Raw genomic sequence first — 24,368 nt, 5'->3', positions numbered from 1 at the left:
TACCTGACAGGAAATTACAACCCCTGGTCTCCCCTCCCTGTGCCCTTTCTCAGAAGAGATGCTGCTCTCAGTGTGTTTTCTCATGTCTAATTATAACCTCAGACCAGACCTGGTCCGATTTACAACTCTTATTCATGCCTTCATGTGGCTTTGAGTTGTGGGTTGCCTCTCTCCTGGCTTATTTTCATTTCATTAGCTTTTCAGCTCTCTTTCTGAAATGAGGGAGATTTTGCCCTCATGTGGGGGTCTTCCAGGCAAAGTGAGCTGGAGAGGGGACTTCTTTAGGGGGGTGGAGGGTGCTAAGTTCCCAGTGCCCCTGAAGTCATCCTTAGGGGGAATGATCTGCCCACTTTGTAGGGGTGGGGCGCCCCCTCTTGGAGTTGGACTTTCTGGAGCAATTTTGAGATTGGCAGCTCTTCGGGGGTGAGGAGGGGTGCCCTGGCCTGTCTCTTTGAAAAGAGGGTCCTATGCTCTGAATGAACCAGGCCCCTTTAGAAATCCGCCCCCTCAACGTTAGCACTGCGATATTTGCAGTTCCCACATGGCCCTCCCTGCCGTTAGCCATGGAGATAAACAGCTCATTACTTTTCAGGGGTCAGAGTCTCCTCCAGGAACTCCTCGATCTTATTGACGTCCGTCTTCACATCCCCGTTGAAGGTCAGGAAGGGCGGATGGGTGCCGGGGGCGAGGTTGTGCAGGTCGGCTGGTTTTCTGTGGAGAGAGCAAGATTCAGGGGTGGCTGACACCAGAGCAAATCACGTTCAGGGAAACCTGGGGCTTGTCATGCATTACACTCGGGTGCTTTCCAACATGACTGTCAGCAAGACAGACTTACATTGTAGGGCGGGGAGTGCAGGGGGGGGGGGGCTAGAAAGGTTCTGAGGGGGGTGAGGTGACACGCACGGGAAGTCCCTGGGAGAGGAGCAAGCTAAGAGGAAGGAGCTGAGTACTATTTAAAACAGAGAGTAAATGGCAGGTGACTATGTAATTAGTGCCAAGCATTCAATACCCAGGGCAGAGGATGAACTTTGCTTTCAAAGGTTCCTTCACCGCTTAGCTTAACAAAAATGCCCTGCCCAGAATTCCCAACTTCATACATGAAGGAGTGCAACCCTGGCACCTTTACGCTAAGAAGTGTCCTCTGCGTGGCTAAGGGTATATTCAACAGGAAGGGGAGTGAGCTTGGGTCTGACAGGGCCCTGTTCGTGCCCACCGGGGCTTCTGGGCTCCCACCAGCTGTGGGGATGCAAGAGAGGGACAGAGCCAAGTCAGGGGGAGGGGGCTGGCAGATGGGGGGGGGACAGCGAGGGAGGGGGAGCACTGGGAAGAGAGGAGGAAGCAGAGGAATTGATGGAGCCTTTCAGAGGGCAGTAACATTCGCCCCAGGCTCTCTCAGGTGCCACGCTTGTAGGAGTCCTGAGCGGAAAACAGCAGATGGGGAAACTGAAGAGAAGTAAACAGCAGGAGAGGAGGAATCTGTAATGCTGCAAATTCCGGGCCTAATCAGTCTGGGAGGGAAAGAGAGGAATTTCAATTACCGTGGGGCTCCCACATCGCCCCCCCAAACACACTCTGCCCAGCTGCACTCAGCACTAGGAGCTCCTCAGACGACTGAGACTGCAAGTACTTTTAAAATCTAATTTACTGATTAATCTAATCAGTCCCTTTGTTTGCTTTGTACGCGTCCCTCATTTCAGACAATGTAAGAACATTCTTTACCTCCTCCTCCTGTTTTTGTGTGTGTTTTTAGAGCTGCAATGCTTGGGTTCTCAGCTGGGAGGGGAAATCCATACCGATTTTATTTTTTAGCAATTACCTCTCTAGCTTAAAGATTCAGAGATATTTATTTATTTATTTATTTATTTATTTATTTATTTATTTTTATTTTATTTTTTGCTTTCCTCCCTCCCCCCTGTAACTGGAGAGAATGGTGGCCTCTGGAGTCAGGCATCCTGGGAAGCATCGCCCACAGCTGAGGCTCTGGCTGGGCGTTGCCAGTGGATGCTGGTCAGCTGTGGTGCTCTCTCTGGTCCTCTTCAGCATTAATGGTTGAAATTATATACTTGGCATCTACATACACATTGCCAGGTCTAATTCACGGGTTACCGAGTATACTAGCTTCTTCCCCTGACTGAGCTGCAGCTCCCTGAGGCAGGGCAGATGCTAAGAACAGCCAACACGTGCAGAGCTCTTGCTCTGAGCAGGCCCAGCACCGCGAGCAGATGCTTCACACGGCTGCTCACTGACTCCTCACAGTGACCCTAAACAAGGCAGATGAGGAAACCGAGGCTCATGAAAGTATCTTGTCCAAGGTCACTCAGCCAATAAATGCTGGTGCCAGGAAAATAAATCAGTTTTGGAAATTGCTAAACTTCTTGTAGTGTATTATATCATACATTTAAAAAGTTCCATATATATATATTTTTTTTCCTCCCTTTCTCTCTTCCTCCCTCCCCCCTCCCTTCCTCCTCCTTATCTTTTTCTTTCTTTTGGCAGTGAGAAAGTTTGCTTATCTGTAAAACAGGAGTTATGATATTTGCTGTCCTCCCGCACAGGTGTTGGCAGGGTCAGATGTGATAACAGATGTGAAGGAACAGCACAAGCACGTGAGGAATGCAGGGTGGTTCCCTCTGCCATTCTGAGCTCCAGGTAACACACAATCCATGTTTATGGGTGCTAATCCAGAGGCCTCCTCCATTCTACTGAAGAAAGCTACTCCCTTTAGTTGTCACAGACAGTAACTTCACCGCAGATGTATGCTCATTTATTTGACAGATATTAGCTGGTGTCTAAATCAGCGGCTATTGACTGATTTAAGAAAACAAAACATGACCCCAGCCTCTTCCTGAGGGACTTAAGTTCTCATTTGGAGGACGAATGGTATGCTGTGAAGACAATGGCATTTGAGCCAGGGAGAGCGGGTCTGGGAGCAGGCCCTCCAGTTCAAGATGGCACTTGGGAAAGTCATTGAGATGTGTCCCTCTCAGTTTTCTTGTATAAAATGAAGAAGTCAAGCCTTCACAAGGGCATCTGCTGTGGATACTTTTATGAAAAAGCGCTCACTAGTTGTAAACTGCTGGGCCTGTAGATACCACAGTAGGTGAAATGCCAAATGAGGACACTAGGCAACAGGGATAACACATGTTGGAAAGTTTGGAGGAGGCTGAGTGACAGATGTGCTTGAGAGCAGAGAGTGAGGAGGGGTGGTTTCCCGGGGAAGGGCCACACTGCTAGGGGGCACTGGGACAACCTGTCCTTTCAGGAAGATGGGCCAGCCTCTGGGAGGCAGGGAGCATTTGCCAGGTGCTGAAGGCTGGCGAGGACAGGGCAGCAGAAGGCCGTCCAACCGGACAGCAACCGCAAGTCAGAGAGAAGCGTGGAGAGAATGTTGGGAAGAACCAAGGAAAAGACAAAGGCAGAGGAAGGCTGCAGAGGAGTTACTCCGCAGGTGCTGGGAGGTGTCAGAGATGTCCTGAGCAGAGGGAGCCATGTGATCAGAGCATCATTTTAGAGAGAATAACCTTAATACAATATAAAGGGGAGGGGAAGAGAGAGAGAAACAGACAGACAGACAGACACTTGGAAGGATCCAGAAAAAGAAGACCAGTTTGAAGAGAAAACAATGCAGCTGGCAGCAGTGGGTCCTGAACCAGGCGTGGGCTGTGAGAATGAATAAGAGAGCTTGGAGTAAGAGACGGCCCAGTGGCAGAGTCCCTGACGGACAATGAACGTGGCAGGAGAAGGGAACTGGAAATGCTTCAGCTTAGAAAATGGGAGAAAGGAATTCAGGAGGGGAGCCCAACTCAAAGGAAATGGACAGAGAATTCTCTACATAACGAGTTTGAAGTGATCATTGAAAATACAGGTGACATAACCAGAAGATAGCAGGTTCTAGATACAGGACAATCTGCATAAAAGTGACTGAGTGAAGATGCTGAGCTCACAGGGAAGGAAGTCAAGCATATGATAAAACATTCATGGAGTGAGTTCCCAGCAATGCCACACTTAAAAAGATAGGCGGCCGAGAAAAAATAGAAAAGATTGAAAAGAGGGTGAGTTAATACAAAATAACAGCGAATAAACGGTAATTTAAAAAAATAAAATAATGAGGCTCCTGATAGTGAACAATGCCTGGTATTTTTGTGAAGCATTTAAAAAAGGAACACTAATAATTTTCCATCCTGTGGGTAACCCAGAGCTCTCTCACTAAGGAACCCTAAGGATGGGATGGAGCAGGAGAAATGGGCTGGATCCCAACTTCCTGGAAACTCAGACTCTGGTCCCTGAAGCCCTGCTAGGTTTCCCAGGACTATGGGAATGGCTGACTCCTGGATTTTAAGATGCCATACCCATCTCTGTGCCAGGCATCTTCAGCTGGGTATCCTCCACCCATTCCCTCCTTCTTTCTTGCTCATTGAACTCTCCTAATCTGGGCATTGAAGCGCTCAGCCCCAAGCGAGACACTGGCTTTTGCAGCCTCTTGTCACTAGGGACCTGGCCGAGGGGGCTGCCGGGAGCCATGGGCAGGCTTCTCCCTCCCTCGTGGGAGGTTCTCTATCTGCAGCTAAACACGTTCCTCATTAACATAGCACCGTTTACCTTTTCAGGTCCACCGTGGTGACATTGAACACGACTCCTTTCAGCCAGAGGATCATAAAGAGGCGCTGAGAGAAGGGACAGTTGCCGATGCTTTCCCCATCGATCCCGGCCTAGGAAAAAGAGCAGAGTCTTGAGCTGTGCATGCATATCAACATGAAGGAGCAGAGGATCCTAACTCCCAAACAATGGTCTGAAGATAACTGACTAAACCCTGCCCCAGCCCAACCCCTGAAGGTATTCGCCCTTGTCTTCCTAGGTCTCTGCGGGGCAATGCGGGGCATAGGGTGAGGGCTAGACAGAATTTGAGTCTCCAGTATGGCGATTATGTAGTCATGGCTTTCTGAAACCATAGAACCCTAGATTCTGAGGGGAAAAAAGAACTTCAATATCACATCATCTAATACCAATGATATTGGGCCACCAACTGTTGCACCCCAAGTAATCATCGAGTCTGTGCTTGGCTATCCCCACTAATCAACCAGTAATTTATCTCTCAAAGCAGCCCATTTGGAGGACAGTTCTAACAATGAGAAATGCTTTTCTTTGACTCTTCCTGACCTAAATATGTTCCTCTGTACTTAACCCTCTCTGACCCTTTGGGCCTTGCTCCATGAGGGTGCCATGTGTACAAACACCTCAGACCTCAGCCCTATCTCCCTATATCTCACTAGTCAGCAGACTCAAGGCTTTAATCAATACACTTAGTTCTGACTAGTACTGGACCGTCAGTGTCAATAAACCATTCATTTTAAAGTATCCTTTCACCGAACAAATACATATTGACTATCGATTATGTGCAAGACACTGGAGGAAATTATACAGGGGATTCAGAGGAATCTCATGGCCTTGTGGGGTGGGCAGGGGATAGACAGGAACAGGAATAGGACAATAGCAGATAGCATTACTGGGTACTGGCATGCTCTGCTCATCACATCTCTCCTTCTCGGAACCCTCCTCAAAACAGCGTGTTTTATGTTTTTGCTTTTATAATGTCTGAAAGGCAAGTCTATCTTTACTTCTGAGTGGGTTGCAGGGACATGAATTTTATAAGAATTCATTTCAGCAAGCACACACACACACACACACACACATACAAACACACACACACACACACACACACACACACACACACACACACACAGAAAGGCTGGAGAACTGATCTCTATGTAATTTATTTCCCCAGTGTGGTTTATTGTCCCCAGCCTTGGTGCATAGAGGGAGAAGTCACCCACTCTCCCTGGTTTGCTGCTGGCTCCCCTGGATACCGTGGCCTCATCTGGGGACCCAGGCACCCGGATCCTCTGACAAGGAGGCCCGAGAGGGGAGGCCCCCAGACCAACTACGGTAGCAAAGCTGCAAATAATCCAACATATTGAAATAGGGACTCACTAAGATATTTTTTTTTGGGGGGGGGGGGGGGGGGGGGGGGAGTAAAGCAATGCATTCTCAAAGCTCAACACATTATTTCCCTTCTGAGGTTTGCTTTGCTGAGGCCTTAGTATGGAGGAGTGAGGCCTTGCGTACCGAGAGCCTAATTGTGTGCCTATTTCTGTCTTGCAAATCACTCCCAGCAGAGGTTCAGGTTTATAATGGAAAACTGGCGCCTTTGCCAGTGTTGGTTGTAGGTAATTGCTATGAAATTACAGTTATTTTACCTCTCTCTTAACTACACCAAGAGCCCCATCCCTATTCAGTTCTCACTTTTCCCCGATGCTGGAAACAGACCCACCACTGGGTAGTCGAGATGCCCTGGGCTCCATTATATAAAATCTGAAAGATGGGAGGGCACTGGTGTGCTTGCCAGCAGAGCTAAAGTTACAGATAAAGCTACTGGAGACAGGCAACTATTACGCTAACAATAGCTTGGAGCTAACTTGAGTTTGTGATGTCAGAGTCCTCACTCAGCAGGTACCTGGTACTTGGTCCTTTAAGACATCATAACAGAGGCACTTTCCCCAGGGCTGGTTCCAATGTAAGGAACAACTGAAGAATTGAAAAACAAAACAACAAAAGACACATTCACTAACTAGCCTCTGTTTTACCTCTGGTGATAAGAGGGTGATAAAAAAAATAAATAAATAAATGAAGGAGGAACTAGTAAAATACTAGAATTCTTATTAGCTGGACAAAAATTACATAATAATGATAGTAATAATAACTCATTTCTATATTGCCAGCCATTGTTCTAAGGACTTTACATCTATTGCTAATTCATGAGAAGTGGGATATTATCATCTTTTTACAAATGTGGACACTGAGGCACAGAAAGGGCCATTCATATACCTGCTGGCCATTTTGTCTTCTTTGAAGAAATGTCTGTTCAAATCCCTAAAAAGTGTGAGGGAAAACCCAATGCCTGCACCCTCTCGCAGTCCAGGAGCCCTCAGGGGATGTCCAACTGACAGCTTAGGCCCGCTCCTCCCTAGGCAGGAGAGGCTCCCACCACCACCAATTCACTCTCTCTCAAAAAACCAATCCTATCTAATAAAACCCTAATATGCAAATCAACTGAACGGTGGAATGACTGGTTGCTATGATGCCCATTGACCACCATGAGGTAGACACACTGGTGGTCAATGCACACACCAGCCATGAGCCCAGCTCAGGGCTTCTGGCTGAGCAGCACTCCCCCTGTGGGAGTGCACTGACCATCAGGGAGCAGCTCCTGCATTGAGTGTCTGCCCCCTGGTGGTCAGTGGGCACCATAGCAACCAGTCATTCCACCCTTCGGTTGATTTGCATATTAGGGTTTTATTAGATAGGATTGTTTTTTGTTTTTTTTTCGAGAAACATCGATGTGAGAAAGAAACATCTATTGGTTGCCTCCTATACTCCCCCTGACTAGGATTGAATCTGAAACCTAGGTATGTGTCCTGACCTGACTGGAAATCAATCCCACCACGTTTTGATGTAGGGGAATATGCTCCAATCAACTGAGCCACCCAGCAAGGGCCCCCTTTTTTTTCACTGTTGAGTTGTTCAGCTTTTTCTTTTCCTCCTTCATAAATTCATCAGTCCTGGGGCCTGAATGAACCATTTGTTAAATCCATGGGTTAAATGGGGTGAGCTTGTGGCAACCATTTAAAACATCAACCAAGAAGAATGAGGTGGTGCTCTATGGGATCCCAGACCTAAAAAGTGTGAGGGAAAAACCCAAGCAGACTTTGGTGCAAACAGGCTCTGAGCACTGGGGCTGGAGGCAGGAATAAAGCGGTGTGTAGGTTGAATAATGCCCCTCTCCAAACTCCTGTCCACCCAGAGCTTGTGAGTGTGACTGTATTTGGAAATAGGGTCTTTGCAGGTGAAATCAAGTTAAAATGAAGTCACATTGAGTTAGGGTAGGCCCTAAATATAACTGGTGTCCATATAAGAAGACAAAGACAGAGATTGGAGGGATGCTTCTACAGACCAAGGAACCCCAAGGATTGCCAGAAAGTGCAGAAGTTAAGAAAGACAAGATTCTTCCTGGAGAGGTTGGAGATAGCATGACCCTTCTGACACCTTGATTTCAAACTTCCAGGCTTCAGAACGCCGAGAGAATACGTTTCTGTTATTATAAGCTACACAGTTTATGGTCATTGGTTATGGCAGCCACAGGAAACTAATGCAGACGGGACAGTGCACAGCTAATGGAAAGTTCTCAAGTTCACAATTCTGCTTTGCCATGGGCCTAGTGGACATGCTCACAATTGCCAGCCAGCTACACCCCCAAAGTACTTTCTATAACCTAGAGTAAATGTATTGACTGTCAGTTACACTATTTATACTATATTATCTATAATAATAAAGGGTAATAAGCTAATTAGACTGGATGAACTTCCTTCTGGACAAAGCCACAGCAGGCGGGGGCCAAGGCAGAGGCCCCTCCCCCTGGCTGCGACAGCAATGGGTGGGGGCCAGGGCCAAAGCCCTTGCCCAAATTTCATGCATCCAGCCTCTAGTATTACATATTATGTTGCACTATATTATATATTGTACGTTGAATAAAACTTATAAAATATCATACAGTATACATGGATGCATGCTCCAGGCCAGTTTTGGCCTGATCTCTGCAGGCCAGGCCAAGGGACTCAACCAATGCACATGCACAAATTCATGCACTGGGCCTCTAGTATGCATATGAGATCTTTGGTTAATCTCTGCCCCCCTTCTCTCCTTCCCACTTCCCTCTGTTTCATGTTTCCATGCCTGTGTGTTGAGAATCTGCCTCTGGCAGTCAGTGTGTGTCATAGCTACTGGTCAAACAGTCGAATGGTTGTTTAGTCTTCTATATCCAATATAATAAAAGAGTAATATGCAAATTGACTCTAAGGGCGGAATGACAAGAATGACCGCTTGACCATCACTATGAGGTGCACTGACCATCTCTCGAACCCTTTCCCCAGCCAGCAGGCTCCAATTGCCCAATGGCAAGTGGGGAACTGGGGATGGGTGGCGGGGGACATGGGTGGCACCAGGCCAAGGCCCCCACCCCACCAGTCACCCCACACACAGATGGCAACCTACAGTGGGGGCAGGACCGGCAAACAGGTGGGAACGGTCAACTTCTTGGTCCTTTCCCCCAGCCATCAGGCTCTGATCACATGATAGCGAGTGGGAAACTGGGGTGGGTGGCGGTGGAGGGTGGGGCTGGGCAGCCGGGGAAGATGCCCCTGATCGCAGGCCAGGTCTAAGGACCATACCAATGCATGAATTTGTGCACCCAGCCTCTATTTTATCATTTGATATAAGTAATATCAAATGATAATAATAGCATAATGTAATTTCATAGGTTGTATGATTATACACTATATGTTATATGCTGGGAAAGTCATTATATGTCTTTCATGTAGTCTTTCCTATCAACCTGCAAAGTCCCTATCAACAAGCTCATCTACCCCCAAAACATGGACCATGTCTTATTTACTTTGATTTTAGCAGTAACAAGCTGCCGGAGACTTAGTTGATACTCAGTGCCTGTTAGAGTGGATGCCTGTTGAGGGGAGGGTGACATCACTCCTTCTTTATGGCCTGACTATCTCAAAATGCTGATGTTGGCACTCTGAAGAGTGTCCTGAGAAACAAGCAGAAGACCATGGCTCTATACCCACCCCTGCCTCCAATTCACTGTGTGACCCTGACTAGGCCAGTCACCTCCTCTCTTGGCCTCAATCATTGCACTCATAACTTCCTGCAATTTTGTGAATTCAAGTGGCTAATGGAGATTTATTTAGACAGCAGTTCTCAAACATTTTGGTCTCAGAATCTTTATGTACCTTTAAAGATTGTTGAGGATCCCAAAGATCTTTTGTTTATGTTGGTTATAGCTATCAATATCTCTTATATTTTAAATGAAAGCCAAAAATATTTTAAATATTTTCTTACTTATTCAAATATTATAACAATAAACATATAACACTAGAGGCCTGGTGCACGAATTCATGCACCGGTGGGGGCCATTGGGGCCTGGCTGGCGATCAGGGCCATTGGGGCCGGCCAGCGGGGGAAGGGACTGCAGGAAGTTGGCCAGCCTAGGGTGGTTGACTGTGGGAGAGCATCTGTCCCCTAGTGGTCAGTGCATGTCATAGCATCCAGTCATAACAGTTGCTTAGGCTTTTACAGATAGATAACATGTTTTAATATAAAGAAATTTTTTTAATGTAGTAATGTAAATAAATTGGTTGATGTATACATATGATTAAGTTTTGGCTTTACAGAGACATAGCTGGGAAAGGGGGGAGTAACTTAATAGACTTTTCAGATAGTTGTGGGTATTTTTCTTTAATATCATACTGAAACTTAACAATGGTAGTTTCCTTCTCTTTTAAGAATAGTTTATTAATTTTTAAAGAGAGAGGAAGGGAGATGGGAGAAACATGGATGTAAGAGTGCAACATCAAATGGCACGCCTTCTACCAGGGCTCGAGCCTGCAACTTGGGCATGTGCCTTGGAGCAGGGGATGATGCCCAACCAACTGAGCCACATTGGCCAGGGCAACAATAGTAGTTTCTTAAAGGTTAGTTGATAGATGGAATTTGAAACTCTGTCAATTAAAGTATTCTATTCCACTAAAATCAATTCATCTGTCTTACATTTTAAATGGATCTTTTTACCCCAGGATGATTCTGTAACATCACGAATTCGTCACTTGGAAAATAGTGTTTCGCTGGGTTATGCAGATCTTCCAAGTGCTGATGCAGTTCATTATGCAAAATCAAAGCATCTCATTCAGTAACATCACAGCCGAGCCCAGCAGAAAAGGTTAAGTAAGAAGCTGCCAAGCTCATAGTGGCGGAGACATGGTTTCCAATATTCTAATGTTCTCTTAAAAGCTTGTATTTTATCATTGGCAATAAATCAGTTGTTATCCTTGAAATTACAAGCTCACTTTGCTGACCTTGCAGGAAATACCTGTCAAATACCAGGTCTGAAAACCCACAGCTTGTCTGCCGGTGTCTCTTTCAAGTAAAACCTGTTCTGTGAAAGGAGCGGCTGGTTCAGCTCACAGCTCAGTCCCACCGGTGCTTTTCCTTGGACAGCTGCTGTTCTCCAGGACGCATCCCAGGAGCTGCCTGTGCACTTCCCACTTCGTCAGCCGGAGGTTTAAGAGACATGTCCTCCATGGCTGAGGTTTAACTACGTCATATACTTTTCACTGCTTCGGCAAGGACATTCATAAATGAGACAGGCTCCTCTTTTTCTGTGCATGCATGGCTCCTAGAACCATTTATACCACTGCCTCAATTGGGGCTAAAGCACCAGCGATTTTGCTTACAAAATGTCAACCCTAGAGAGAAATGATATTACTCTGAAAATAGTTGTGACCTCCCAGAATGCCCAAGAGGGTCTCAGGGACCCTAAGAGTCCATGAAGAACATTTGAGAACTGTTTTTCTTAAAAATAAAATAAAATAAAATAAGTTTTTATTGCTTTTCAGAGAAAGAGGAAGGGAGAAGGGTAGAGAGATAGAAACATCTATTAGAGAGTAACATCACTGATTGACTGCCTCCTGCATGCCCTCTACTGGGGATCAAGCCCCAGGCATGTGCCTGACCAGGAATTGAACTGCTGACCCTTATTTCCTGTGTCAGTGCTCAACTGCTGAGCCACACCAGCCAGGCCATTTGAGAACTGTTGGTTTGAGACATCTCATGAACACACCAGGTACATGGAACTTTGTCCCCAGACAGTGAGGGGAAGCTGATAATTGTCCAAAAGCCTCTTGAGGGCACCCCAGCATAGAAGAGGGAAAAATAATAAAGATCCCAGAAGACAGATGACACTTAGGCTTGGCAGCTGTGTCACTAAGCAATTTATCTCTCAACTCCAAATGCACCTTCAGTAGAAGCTCTGTGAGAACAGGAGAGAATTCATTCCAGCGCTGCTGAGTGAGCGTGAAGGCGCTTCCTCAGAGGTCAGGGCAGGAGAAAGAGGAGCTCCTTCTATCTCCAGTGTGCGCTGGGGTCTGCAGTGCAGGAGGACAGCCAGGAAAGCCCGCCTTTGCACAGGTGGAATGGGAGCCCTGTAGCACCTTGCAGCCTTGGCTGGTGAACCTCCCTGCACCCCTCTTGACACAGCACCAGAGCCCTCTGCAGCCTGCACACAGCCTGCTGATGGCCCCTGTATCCACACAGATCTGCCATGTCCTCTGCAAGTCCTGTGTGGCCTGCAGGCCTCCCATTCCCATTGACACCTGGATCCCACCATACACTGGATCCACTGCACACCTGGATCCGCTGCACACCTGGATCCACAGCACACCTGTGCCACCACTGCTGCTCATCTGCTCCCCACCTGACCTCTGGAGGGGCCTTTGCTTGCCCAGCAACTCCAGTAGCCCTAGCCTAGCCAAACCAATGCACTTCTATGCTTTCTGCTGGGCTGACCTTCCTTCTCCACTGAGTTCGTCCTTAACTTGGCCACTCGCCTTCGGCTCTGAGACACCATACAGAGTTTTCTATATGTTATGGTTATGCTTTTACCATGGTTAATGCTTCTTTATGTTTAAATTCTATGTGAATTACTGTGTGATTTCTCTCTCCTGATTGGACCAAACTACTAGAGAGGTTTAAATGTCTGTATTTCAAAATGCAAGAATTTTTGGCTCTTTGTTTGATTCCTTTAAAATCTGGCAAAGCTAAAACCTCAATGAGGTAGTAGAAGAAAGAAATGTCAGTTTTCCACAGAAAGCTAATTAAGTCACCATTTATGACACATTTGAACTTTTTGTTTATTCCATGAACCCTGTCGCACAAAGGGATTAAACATTATATTCTGTTTCCAGATAAACATTCTACAACAGTGGGGCTGGTGCTGACATCAGGGGTGATATGGTCTAGTTCTTTCTTTTTACTGGTAAGGAAATAAGCCCAGAAGGTTCTGACTACTTGCGAGTGGCTGCCCAGCCTGGTCCCGTGGCCAAATCAGGGACATAATTCCTGATTCCTGACTCCTAGTTTTCCACTCTGCTAGGCTAGCTGTTACCTTACAGAAAAGTGTCAAAGTGACAAAGGCCACAGGAAGAGGACTTTCTTTGGATATAAAATGACTCATCTATGTAGCCCTAAGTTGATTATTATCATGTGGAGAATTTTTCTTTGTAAAACAAAGAGAAGCCCACTTTTTCTCATTAATGTAAGTCAGATAGTATTCCTAATAATCATTTTTAATACTAAATCATCTGTCTGCCTAATAATGTGATTGATAAGCTTCATTAGTAGTGATATGATTTGGGGTCTGTAGTCCACTTGAAGATAGGGAGTTCTACACTTAGAGAAATGCATTATTTTTCTCAGCATTACAAAAGGCTTAACTCACTGGGGCCTTACTCAGCAATTTTTCATTCAATAAGCAATCAGGTAACAAGTATCCATTTGAGGCTTCAGAGATTCTCAGCATTTATGTAAAGTGGACTATAAAGGCTAACTCAGCTCTGGGCCAATGGCTACCTGAGCAATATAGTATGAAGAATCCCAGGTGTTCTGGTCAGGGTTCTCCAGAGAAATAGAACCATCAGAATGTGTGTATGTATGTTTGTCTTTATTTTTCCCTTCCTTCCTTCCTTCCTTCCTTCCTTCCTTCCTTCCTTCCTTCCTTCCTTCCTTCCTTCCTTTCCTTCCTTCCTCTCTCTCTCTTTCCCTTTCTCTCTCTCTCTCTCTTTCTCTCTCTCAGTCCTTTAACTGAATAGATCAGTGTTTTTCAACCTTTTTTGGGCAAAGGCACACTTGTTTCATGAAAAAAATCACGAGGCACACCACCATTAGAAAATGTTAAAAAATTTAACTCTGTGCCTATATTGACTATATATAAAGTAATTCTCTTGAATAGGAATCAAATAAACACAAAGAAAGTATTTTATAATTACTTTATTATGAAATATTAAGTAAACAAAATAGTGAAAAATTATAAAATTCTTGTCTTTTCTGCACCTACGGCACACCAGGCAACATCTCGCGGCACACTAGTGTGCCGCGGAACAGCGGTTGAAAAACGCTGGAATAGATGACATCCATACACATTACGGAGAATAACCTGCTTTACTCCAAGTCCACTAATTTAAATGTTAATCTTATTCAAAAAACACCACCACAGAAATATCTAGAATTATGGTCCACCAAATATATCTGGGCACCAGCCAAGTTGACACACAAAACATCACACCAGGTGAATTTAAAAATATGACCCAAGACAGGTAGCCCATCATCCAGTATCTGTCAACACCGCCTTAACTTGCCAAATGGTTTCATAAACAATCTAATATGGTTATGTAAATACTAGAGGCCCAGTGCATGAAATTAGTGCACTGGGGGAGGGGAGTGTCCCTCAACCCAACCTGCACCCTCTCCAATCTGGGACCCCTCAGGGCATGTCCAACTGCATCCCTCTCACAATCCAGGACTGCTGGCTCCCAACCGCTCACCTGCTTGCCAGCCTATTCGCCCCTAACCACTCCCCTGCCACCTGACCAATGCCTAACTGCTCCCCTGCAGGCCCAATTGCCCCCAACTGCCCTCCCCTGCAGGACTGGTCCCCCCAACTACCCTCCTCTGCTGGCCTGGTCGCCTCTAACTGCCTTTCCCTGCTGGTCTGATGCTCACAACTACCCTCCCCTACAGGTCATCTTGTGTTGGCCATCTTTGACCACATGGGGGCGGCCATTTTGTGTGAGGGCATGAGGGTCAATTTATTATATAGGACCACCTCCAGAGGAACTGTAGGTCCCATATCCAGATGGCTACTCAGTTTCACTGACTACGACAGCCTTGAATTTTACATAAATTTGCTCTGTGTTTCTCCCTTCTGAGAAAGAGTTGGCCTTTCCAACACCAGTGCCCCTTCTCCCTGCCCTCTCTTTCTGCTCCGACGTGGCTTTTTCCCTATTCACTTGTGCCCAAATTATTTGAATAAGTGAATGGGTCTCTTTTAAACCTCTGTCAGTCTTGCTTCTACTTAACACCCTCTTCTAACATGAGTCTCTTCCAATTACTTTCGGGATCTAGCAGAGTAGAATGTCCCGATGTGTGACTTCTGAGGCCAGGGCATAAAAGGTGGTTCAGTTTATGCCTGATTTTTTCTCTCTTCTTTGAGATGCTTGCCCTGGGACCCCAACAACCTGTTGTCAGGAAGCCCAAGCATATAAAGAGGCATTCAGTAGTGCTCTGGCCGACAGTCTCAGCTAACACTCAGCTGACAGGTGGCATCAACCACCAGGTATGCGAATGAGGGAGATTTCAGATGATTCCAGTGCTCAGCCTTTGAGCTGTCCCAAATGACGCCTGGTGAAATAAAATCACTCATCCACACCAAGACTTGGCCAAACTTCAGGTTTGTGAGCAAAATAAATGTTGTCATTGTTTAAAGCCACTAAGTTTCAGTGTGGTTTCTTACCCAGCAGATAACACACACACACTCTGAACCTCAGGCTCCTTATATTCAAATTGGCGGTAGAAATCTCTACCATGCAGGGTAATTTTACAACTGAATGATAATATGTATAACAAATTTGCTTTATAAATCTAGAGCTATTGTCATATGACAACAGATGACAAACGTTTTGAAAGAGCTAATTAAAACACCCCTGTTTGTGAAATGCTAGGCCTTAGTAAATAGTCAGCAGAGCTCTCTTTGATGGCACAAAGACTCAATAATGCCTCGGTGTTCAATGTTTTGTGTGTGGAGCAACACATTCAACAGAGAAAGCAAACACAAGAGGAACTGTGGCCACTGTCCATTGGTCGGAGAAGAGCCTTCCTAAACTAGTGCAGTCTCTTGTTGACCATGAAGGGGGACAGCAATGTGCACGTCTGTTCTCTGAGAGACCATTGAGCTCCTATGTGAGCTACATTCTCCAGCCAAATATGGTTTACAAGTGATTCAGGGTCCAAAGACAAGACAGAATGGAACTCAAGGGAGATCAGTGAGTGAAGCTGAGGAATCAGGTTTTGTGACAGATTCCTGGTGATTTTCTGTTGAAGCCTTTGAGAGTCTGTGTTTTCACCACACTCAGGAACCTTTGCTACAGATATTTACAGAACCGTCATGCTACTTTTTAGGCATTGTTATGATTCTCATTCTTGGATCAGGAAAAGTTGAAAGCTGGGATTCTTCCACCTCAGAAATGCACCAAAGCACAGGAAACCAAAGAGCAATACACATCTACAGCCTCGTGTAACAGAATGCCTTCCCACATGGGTTTAATTTGAAGACGCTCACTGAAGCCTCCCCTGGAGAACACCAGTCTTAATGCAAGAAGCATGCCTTAATGAGGTCACTGTCAAAACATTGCTTTCTTCCCTTGACATATTTTTATTTGTTATTTAAGATGCTATAAGAATTAGTTCCAGCTTTTGATTATGAATTCATTTCTCTTACATTCGTGGAATGAACCTGCATACAATCTTTGAACAAGGGGCATCTTGACATTGAGCTCAGCTTCTTTCACAAAGGTTGGAGTTTGGGATTTTGTGATAGTGGAGAGTCCTCAGTTGATCCTCATTCTGCCCTTCACTCTGGTTGCTGGAATTTTGAGTTTGAATATAGTATCTTACTATCACAAGTTGATTAAAAAGACTTTAGAGAAATCACAAACGAGTCCTCCTCCCTCTCAGCTAAGCCCAGTAATCTCTTATCTATCCAAACCTCCCAATTATGACAGATTAAAAGTTTATGGCACTAAAATCACACCTGAGTCAGATAGGGTGACTTAAATCAGGACCCTCTGGAAAACTGTGCAAAATAAGTATTTTGTAAGATGTCAACAAAGTATTGTATCAAGCTTGAAAAATCTAGTCTAATGCTCATTTTAAAGTGCTATGCCCAGGCCCCACTCTAGCATATTTTGATTTAATTAAAAGTTGTTTGTTTTTTCAGGCCTAGCCACCTCTGACCAGATGTTGCTCACACTTGGGATGTACACTAGAATCTTCCAAGGAGTGTGTTAAAAAGAAAACTAACAGAAATGATCCCTGAGCCCACTCCAAACACAGTCTCAGGAGATGTCTGTAGTGTCCTCTTTGCTCTTTTTGTCCCTATTTCCCTATCTGTCCTGGAAATTCCTTCAGATCTTGGGCCTCCTTTTATCGCTGCCCACTTCAACTGCTGTTCCTCCCCATCATCAGTCCTAATATGGACCCTGAAAATCGTGCTGCACTTTGAGTCACCCAGGAAATGGAGAGCATGTTTTGGACAAAGATGTGTGGAGAATCTCAACGCAACACAACCACAAACAACAATGGAAACATAGGACTTCCCTGATGGTGACAGAGGGCAATATGCCGAGGTCCAGAAATCCACCCACACAGCCCATATGGTCATATGCGCTCAATCACATTCTCTCTCCCTAGGCACTGCCCTTCAGCCTAGGAAAGAAACTTTGCTTTTCTACAATGTGACCCCTGTAAGTCCTAGGTTCAGCTTCCTGACCGTGGGAACACTAGCTCCACCTGCAACCATATGTAGTCACCGGCCATTTGGGTAGGATAGGTCCATGCAGCGGGACAAACATCTTCACTGAGGACTTGCTCAGGGCCAAGCCTGTGAGCGCAGTGATGAACGAGACAGGTCTATCTCCTTGAGAAGCTGGCCCACACAGAGGCACAAAAGGTAAAGAGATGATGTGCAGGTCATAAATGAAGTGCAACAATGATCAAGCACGAAGAAGCCCTCCTATGGGAATATTTGGGGACAGCAATGATCCCTGAGATGAGATCTGAAGGGTAAGATGATTTATTCAAGCAAAGTAACAGGCAAGGACATGGGAGCAGAAAAAAACATACATGCCCGGGTCTGGAGACCTGATTATATGATGTGGGGTGTGTGGTCTTGTCCTTCCTGCTGTGTCAGAGAAACCCACACAGGAATTCTCCCATTCCTCTCTTCATCCAGCCTGAGGATGCCAGTCCAGTGACAGGCGAAGCCACAAGGTAGTCTAAAGCCTATCTTCTTGTGTCCCCTGCTTCTCCATATATGTGTGCTACTCCTATCACCACTGGTCTCTAACCTTCAGCCACATTTGGCCAACATGGCATCTTCCCTACCTCATTTCTCAAAGCCAGCTCTGAAAGCATTCTCATTGCAGTGTGATTCTGGATAATTGTTGAATGTTGATCATGGACCAAATGTTAGCAGAGGGTATGAAGCTCCTGTGGTAGGCATTCAGACAGCTGCCAGGAGGTGAGTGAGGAACTGGGAATAGGGAGAAGAGCAACAGTAGCTCCCGGGAGTCTTGAAACCAGTTAGACCTTTTGTAGGATTCAGTCATATCTTACCTCTGCCACTCACAGGACAAAGCTTCTACAATGGGTGCCTAGGCCAAATGGCAGCGCCTCTTACCCCAGGCTGCTTTAATTACCATTGAAAACTCTCGATTTAAAATTACTCCAGGGCTGGTTGGAAGGCAAGACTTAAAAACAAAAGCAACATTTTTTTTTTAAATTAACTTGTAGGTGGGAGACTATAGAAATATTTAACTTTGCCTTTTATAAGAGCACTATGAATTTAGGGTAGTTATGTTTTCCTATAAACATGCAGTACGGCCTTAGCCAGAATGTTTGAAGAAGCAGGATATTTGGTGAATTGGATTTCCTGGGTAGCTCCAGAGGCTAACAGAGGCAGTGGAATAAAAAGCAGAGGGTCAGAAGCCCTGTGTTCCAGAACTAGTCCTGGCACAAAGAACTATGTGATCTTGGGTGAAAAATGTCCCCCTTCCTGGGCTTTAGTTTTGTTATTTATAAAATACATAAATTAGGATAGATGATCTTGAAGAACACTAAAGTATGCCTAAAATGTGGCGGGGAGAAGATGAATATCACGCTTTTATTTGCATCTAAGAATTCCAATGCCTGAATGGAGACTTCGTGAGCTAGGCAGCCCCAGCTCCCAGCACTGTGGTTGGCTCATGGCTCAGGCTTGATAGTCAATAGAGCTGAAAGGATGATAGAGCTTTCAGGCTGCCATTCTACCCTGAAAGGCAGGCAGGTGGACCTGAGAGGCAGCAGCCAGTACTGCAAGTTGGAGGGGAGATACAGACATACAGCAAGAACTTCCTGTAACCACCTTCTTGGGCTCCTTTAAGACTCTCCTTTAATGTATTTCCATGGTATCCTCTGCATATTACCTTGAAAAGCAGTTGAAGAAGCATCCCTTTTGCAAAGTTACCCTACCCCCACCCAGATCCCTCCAGGTTCACTCAACCCTTTCATTTTCCAATGAGGTACAGAGTTCAGATGACTTTCCAAGACAGACCATAGGCGGGGTGGAGTGGGCAGTGGAATGAAGATGGATGAAATCTCAGTCAAAATCATTAATGTAAGTAATCTATACTAATAAAAGCATAATGTGCTAATTAGACTGGACATGCTTCCTAACATCTTTCCATCTTTCCAGACAAAGGAGAAGCCCAGGTCCCAGGTGCCAGAGGTAAGCGGTGCCAGCAGTGAGGGGGAAGAGGGGAGTGGGGGAAGGGGAGGAAAGCCTAGTCTTGCAGGAATTTCATGCATTAGGCCTCTAGTTTAGATATAATCAGACAAGCTATGGGAACTGAATCATTTCAAAAATCACCTTTATGGATGATCTTATTAGCCCCTGCTTATTTGTCATTCTACTCTCTCAAAGGGTAAAATGCTGAAGACACAGGGAGAAAAGGTCTGATTATTGCAGGGTATAGATTCTAACCAAGCTTTATTCTGCGGTAAAGTGGAGGAGTCACTCGGGGTAAAGACAAGAAGCCCGGCTCACACTCCAAGTCCCAAGCCCTCCTACCCCTCCCCTACCCACCAGGAGCACAGACGAGAAGCTGTGTGGCTAAATCCCTCCTCCCACACTCCTTCTTCCCACCAGGTGATTGCTTTAGAGGAGTTTTCCTAATACAGCCACACACATGGAAACTGGGTTTTGTGTCAAGGAGACCTGACTTCATTTTCTCTGCCTTGAACAAACAAAGTCAATCTGAGCTTGCTCCCTGATGAACTATAGGTTCGAGCCCAGGCCCAGTTGTAATTGAAAAGGAATCTGTCTTTTGTAACCCCCTAGGCCCAAAAGGGAAATGGAACGCTTTTCCAAATGGCAGACTAAAGCGGGAAATGTTCTATATATTGTACTCCCATTAAAAGAATAAACTTACCCCAGTAGCTATACCACACACACAACAGCCCACGCCATCACCCAGGAAGCCACAACCTGGTGTGGAGTTTGTTTCTTTTCAGAAAGGAAAATGTTTCAAAGCTGATCATATTTTCTTTCAGAAGTCCTACAATGGGAGGCAGGTTAAACCCCACCCCCTGCTCTCTGCCAGGCCATTGTGAGTCAGAAGCCCTTCCGGCTAGTCCCAGATGTTCTGTAAGATAAACGCATCCTTGAAGGAATCCTTGCCTCAGTGTGGTCTTCTGCATCTGTGCCTTTGGAAAACGAAGAGATGGCTGGATGGTGTAGAACTTGGGATTCTCTGGTTCTCTCCCTGATCACTTGTTCAGCATTATTCATTATGTATGAGGAAGTTAGAAATCTCTTGTTTCTGAAGAGCTATAGTGTAAATTCTCCATGTCATGACTCAGAAAAAATAATGTGCAGTGGCCATTATAAAGATATGAGATTATCCACCCTCAACCCCAAATAAATCCAAAACAAGCGAACTCCGAAATAAGTCCAGTGCAAAAATTGTTCTACTCTACCAGACCTTTCTAGAAGTCTCAGAAGGTGGCTTGCTGCTGCTGGGGTACTCAAGTTCACAGGCACCAAAACACCTTGCTTTGGCTTCTGCATCCTAATACTGGGTTCCACAGAGGGGACTCCTCAAGTCTGCCCCTTGGTCTATCAGAAGATAAGACGTGTTTCTAGCTCAACAGAGAATGCTTGGAACAGAAGTTTGTGTCACTGTGGATATTCATCAAAGCAGAGCATTTGTGTTTTTGTTCGTTTGTTTAATTCTTTATTGTTTGTTTAAAGTACTACATGAGTCTCCTTTCCTCTCCCCTCTCCCCCCCATTGACCTTTGTATCTTCTTTTAGTTTAAAAGTACCAGGTAGAATATCTGCACCTGTTTGTTAAAAATTGTACTATGACTGTGTCCTCCACACCCAAAACCCAGGCAAACTATTTCTACCATTGTCAGCCAGGACAAGCCAATCACAATAACTTCCGGTTACTTGCAAACTCTATCTAAGGAAGGAAGCCTGCTATTGTTGGGCTATGTTTAGACTAGATGATGCTAAGCAGTAGCCTTCAATAGCAGATAGACTTCTAGATCTTATCTAATGTTGAGGATCAACACCTCCAAATTATCTTTTAATGGAGGCTCAAGAGTGACAAAGCCTATTCAACTGGCTTCATCCCCCAACTATTGGAAGAGGCTGCTGGAAGCATGATGTAGAAAATTCTGTGGTCTCCACTAGGATCCCTGGGAAAGAAGGCAGTGTCATTTGGCAATGAGGTGGTTTATTTAAAATGCAAACCTTGCCGAAACTGGTTTGGCTCAGTGGTGGAGAGTCGGTCTGCGGACTGAGAGGTCCCAGGTTCGATTCCAGTCAGGGGCATGTACTTGGTTGTGGGCACATCCCCGGTAGGGGGTGTGCAAGAGGCAGCTGGTCGATGTTTCTCTCTCATCGACATTTCTAGCTCTCTATCTCGCTCCCTTCCTCTCTGTAAAAGGATCAATAAAATATATATTTTTTTAAATAAAAAAATAATAAAATAAAATGCAAACCTTATTTCTGCACACAAAGAGTACAAGGCTGCTAAAGAGGTCAATGAAATGGGCAAAAGTAAAATGAGAAGCACCAGTTCCCCCTGTGTTCTCCCAATTTGCTCTTACCACACTTTTTTTTTATTAAGAGGGTCTCTTTCTACCAAGTCATAAAATAGACTCTGTTTTATTTTTCTCCTTTCAGCCCAGTTATATAGTTCAGGTTCAGGTATATTCATTCTCATTGTTTAAAATGTAGCCTGCAGGCCAAGACCATAGCCTCAGACACCTAATGTGGGGCTGGAATGAAACAAGGCCTTGAAAACAAAATTGTATAAGGGGAGTATAAGATTATACACTGGTTTTGAGCAAGGCATTTCTTCTTTCAATCTTTTCATCCAGGAAGGGGGTTGGAGGTGGGGGGGTAGGGAGATGGCTTGAATTGGCATCAAAGCTCTCTCCTTCATCTGTAACTGGGAATAACAGCATCTGTTCACCTGTTTACTAGTTCTCTGTGAGATCAAGTGAGGTTAACTTGTGGGCATGTGCTCTTGGAGGAGAAGGCACAATAACACTACAGCCCCACCCCAGTCCCTGTGCATCCGTAGACTGGAATTATAGCTAGAATACCACACCCTTATAGCTTCACAGTCCTTTTAGGAAAATGAACATAAGCCCACCCCTCAACCCAGTCCCATGAAGTGCTTTCTATCTCTCCCCCAGAATTCCCAGCAATGGCCCTGAAAGGAACAGTTTCCCTGCTATAGCCTTGCTACTCAAGTTGGAGCATCAGCCTCGCCTAGGAGCTTGGTAAAAATCTAGATCCTCAGGCCCAGCCCCTGACTTACCGAGAAGGCTCGTCTTCCTGCCTTTGGAAGACAAAGGCCTCAAATAGCAACAATGCAAATGCCTTCATAGCCTATGCCTCAGGTCAGTGATGTCCAGTTCTTCTTTTTCGTTTTAAAAGGTATATCTTTGCACATTTGGATTGCACAGTACTCCTACTCGGAAAAACAAAATCTCTACCCTTGCACGTGGTAATCTGGCCCCACTGCATTCTAAAAACATCAGCGAATCTCAGCTAAATTTCCGTACCTCGTGCGGAGGCGGGGCCGGCTTGCCAATAAGAATGGCAGCCTCCTGCTGAAAGTGAACACTGAGCGGAAACCGGAGCCGGGGTAAATTATTTATTGAAATTCCATGATGTGGCTTGTCCGTTAGGAGCCAGCAGAGCCTGGATTGTTGAAGTATCCATCCTAATGCAGGCCTCACTCTCTACCCCCTGAATTCCCTTGCCTCTTCATCTGGGGGACCAGTCAGATGTTGGACGCTCACCTGAGAGGTTAAGTTATAGAAAACTGATGTGTTGTGGTTAGTGAATGGGGCTTTCTGAGGGTGCCGCTCTGAGCAGTGCCGTGGTTTGGAAGGCTACCTGTCTGCAGCCCCCACTTTATAAAAAGCCTGCACAGAAAGTGTGGAAAAACAAGAAAGCCAGTATATTGATGATGTGTTATAGAATTGTACACCTAAAAACTGTATAATTTTATTAACTAATGACACCCCAGTATATTCAATAATAATAATAATAATAATAATAATAATAATAAATAATGGAACACCCTAAATTATTTCTTTACTTTTTGGAGCCCCTACTCAGAACCCTCCAATGACCTTTCATTGATAACAGGATAAAATCCAACCACTTGGGCTGCCTCCCAGAGCTCTCACTGTCTCTTCCCAGTTTCCTCACTGTTCCCCTTTAAGGACTTCCCCTTTGCCTCCCCACACCTCCCAGTGAACGTCTTACCCTCCACTTCTGTCAGTCCACTTGCTCTATTGGTACGTTGTCTGTGCCCTTTCTTCCGGGTTGCATTTTCCTGGCTCTGTTTTTGAATACCAACTCAGGCCCCACCCTTCTGGCAAACCTTTCTAATCATTTCTATTAGAATTATTTTATGGATAGTTCATTCCACTCATTCACCGACAAATATTAGTCATCAGCCAGTTGCTTGGCCCTGTTCTAGGTGCAAGAGCTATCCAGCAAGTCTCCACCAGCATCTTCCCCTGTGCCTTGCTGTGGCACTAATGAAGACCATGAAAAGGCAAAATGCAACCGCAGGTAAGCTCCTGCACTGTGCAATCTACTGGACTTTATCACTTCCTAGCTTTGTAATCTTGGGCAAGTTTCCTGGCCTTGGTATGTTCATCTGTAAAGTGGGAATGCAATGTAGTACATCCTTCATAGAGTTGTGGTCAGAGTTAAATGAGGTAGTTCATATAAAGCATTTAAGGATAGTTTGTGATACAAAATAAGAACTACTTATACTACTATCTTGTATCTGACGTCACATGCCGGTCAGCATTGTCTATCCCTGTGGTGCCTTGTTTTCTCTCCCTGCTTCCCACAGATAGGAGCACCGTGTTGGCCTCCTTGTCACTGTGTGATACAATATTCCCCTCTCTGACTGGGGGTTAGTGCAAAAGGGGTGGTTCCTGAGAAGTCATTGGAAGTTTTTAAATAAAGGCATAAATGGGAATTCTTAAATATTGTAAATATGTTCATGAAAGTCTGTGGGAATTTTAGGGCTTTTATGAAACCATATTTATTGAGAA

At 45.3% G+C, this 24,368-nt stretch overlaps 1 protein-coding gene across 4 annotated transcripts in view; it reads right to left on the bottom strand.

Annotated features, from left to right (window-relative positions):
* The window catches only part of CLIC5 (chloride intracellular channel 5), a 141,884-nt gene that overhangs the window by 35,291 nt on the left and 82,225 nt on the right, over positions 1-24,368 (bottom strand). For all 4 annotated transcript variants that reach the window (XM_036415103.2, XM_036415104.2, XM_036415105.2 and 1 more), the window contains exons 2-3: positions 4,600-4,709; positions 586-711 (exon numbers count right to left, since the gene is read on the bottom strand). In XM_036415103.2, the coding sequence (XP_036270996.1) occupies positions 586-711; positions 4,600-4,709 (236 nt within the window). The remainder of the gene's footprint in view (positions 1-585; positions 712-4,599; positions 4,710-24,368) is intronic.

This window comes from Pipistrellus kuhlii, unplaced genomic scaffold (genome assembly GCF_014108245.1).
Source record: "Pipistrellus kuhlii isolate mPipKuh1 unplaced genomic scaffold, mPipKuh1.p scaffold_m20_p_5, whole genome shotgun sequence".
NCBI lineage: Eukaryota > Metazoa > Chordata > Mammalia > Chiroptera > Vespertilionidae > Pipistrellus > Pipistrellus kuhlii.
The sequence above is the reverse complement of the archived record's forward strand: the minus strand, read 5'-3'. Positions and strand labels throughout refer to the sequence as shown.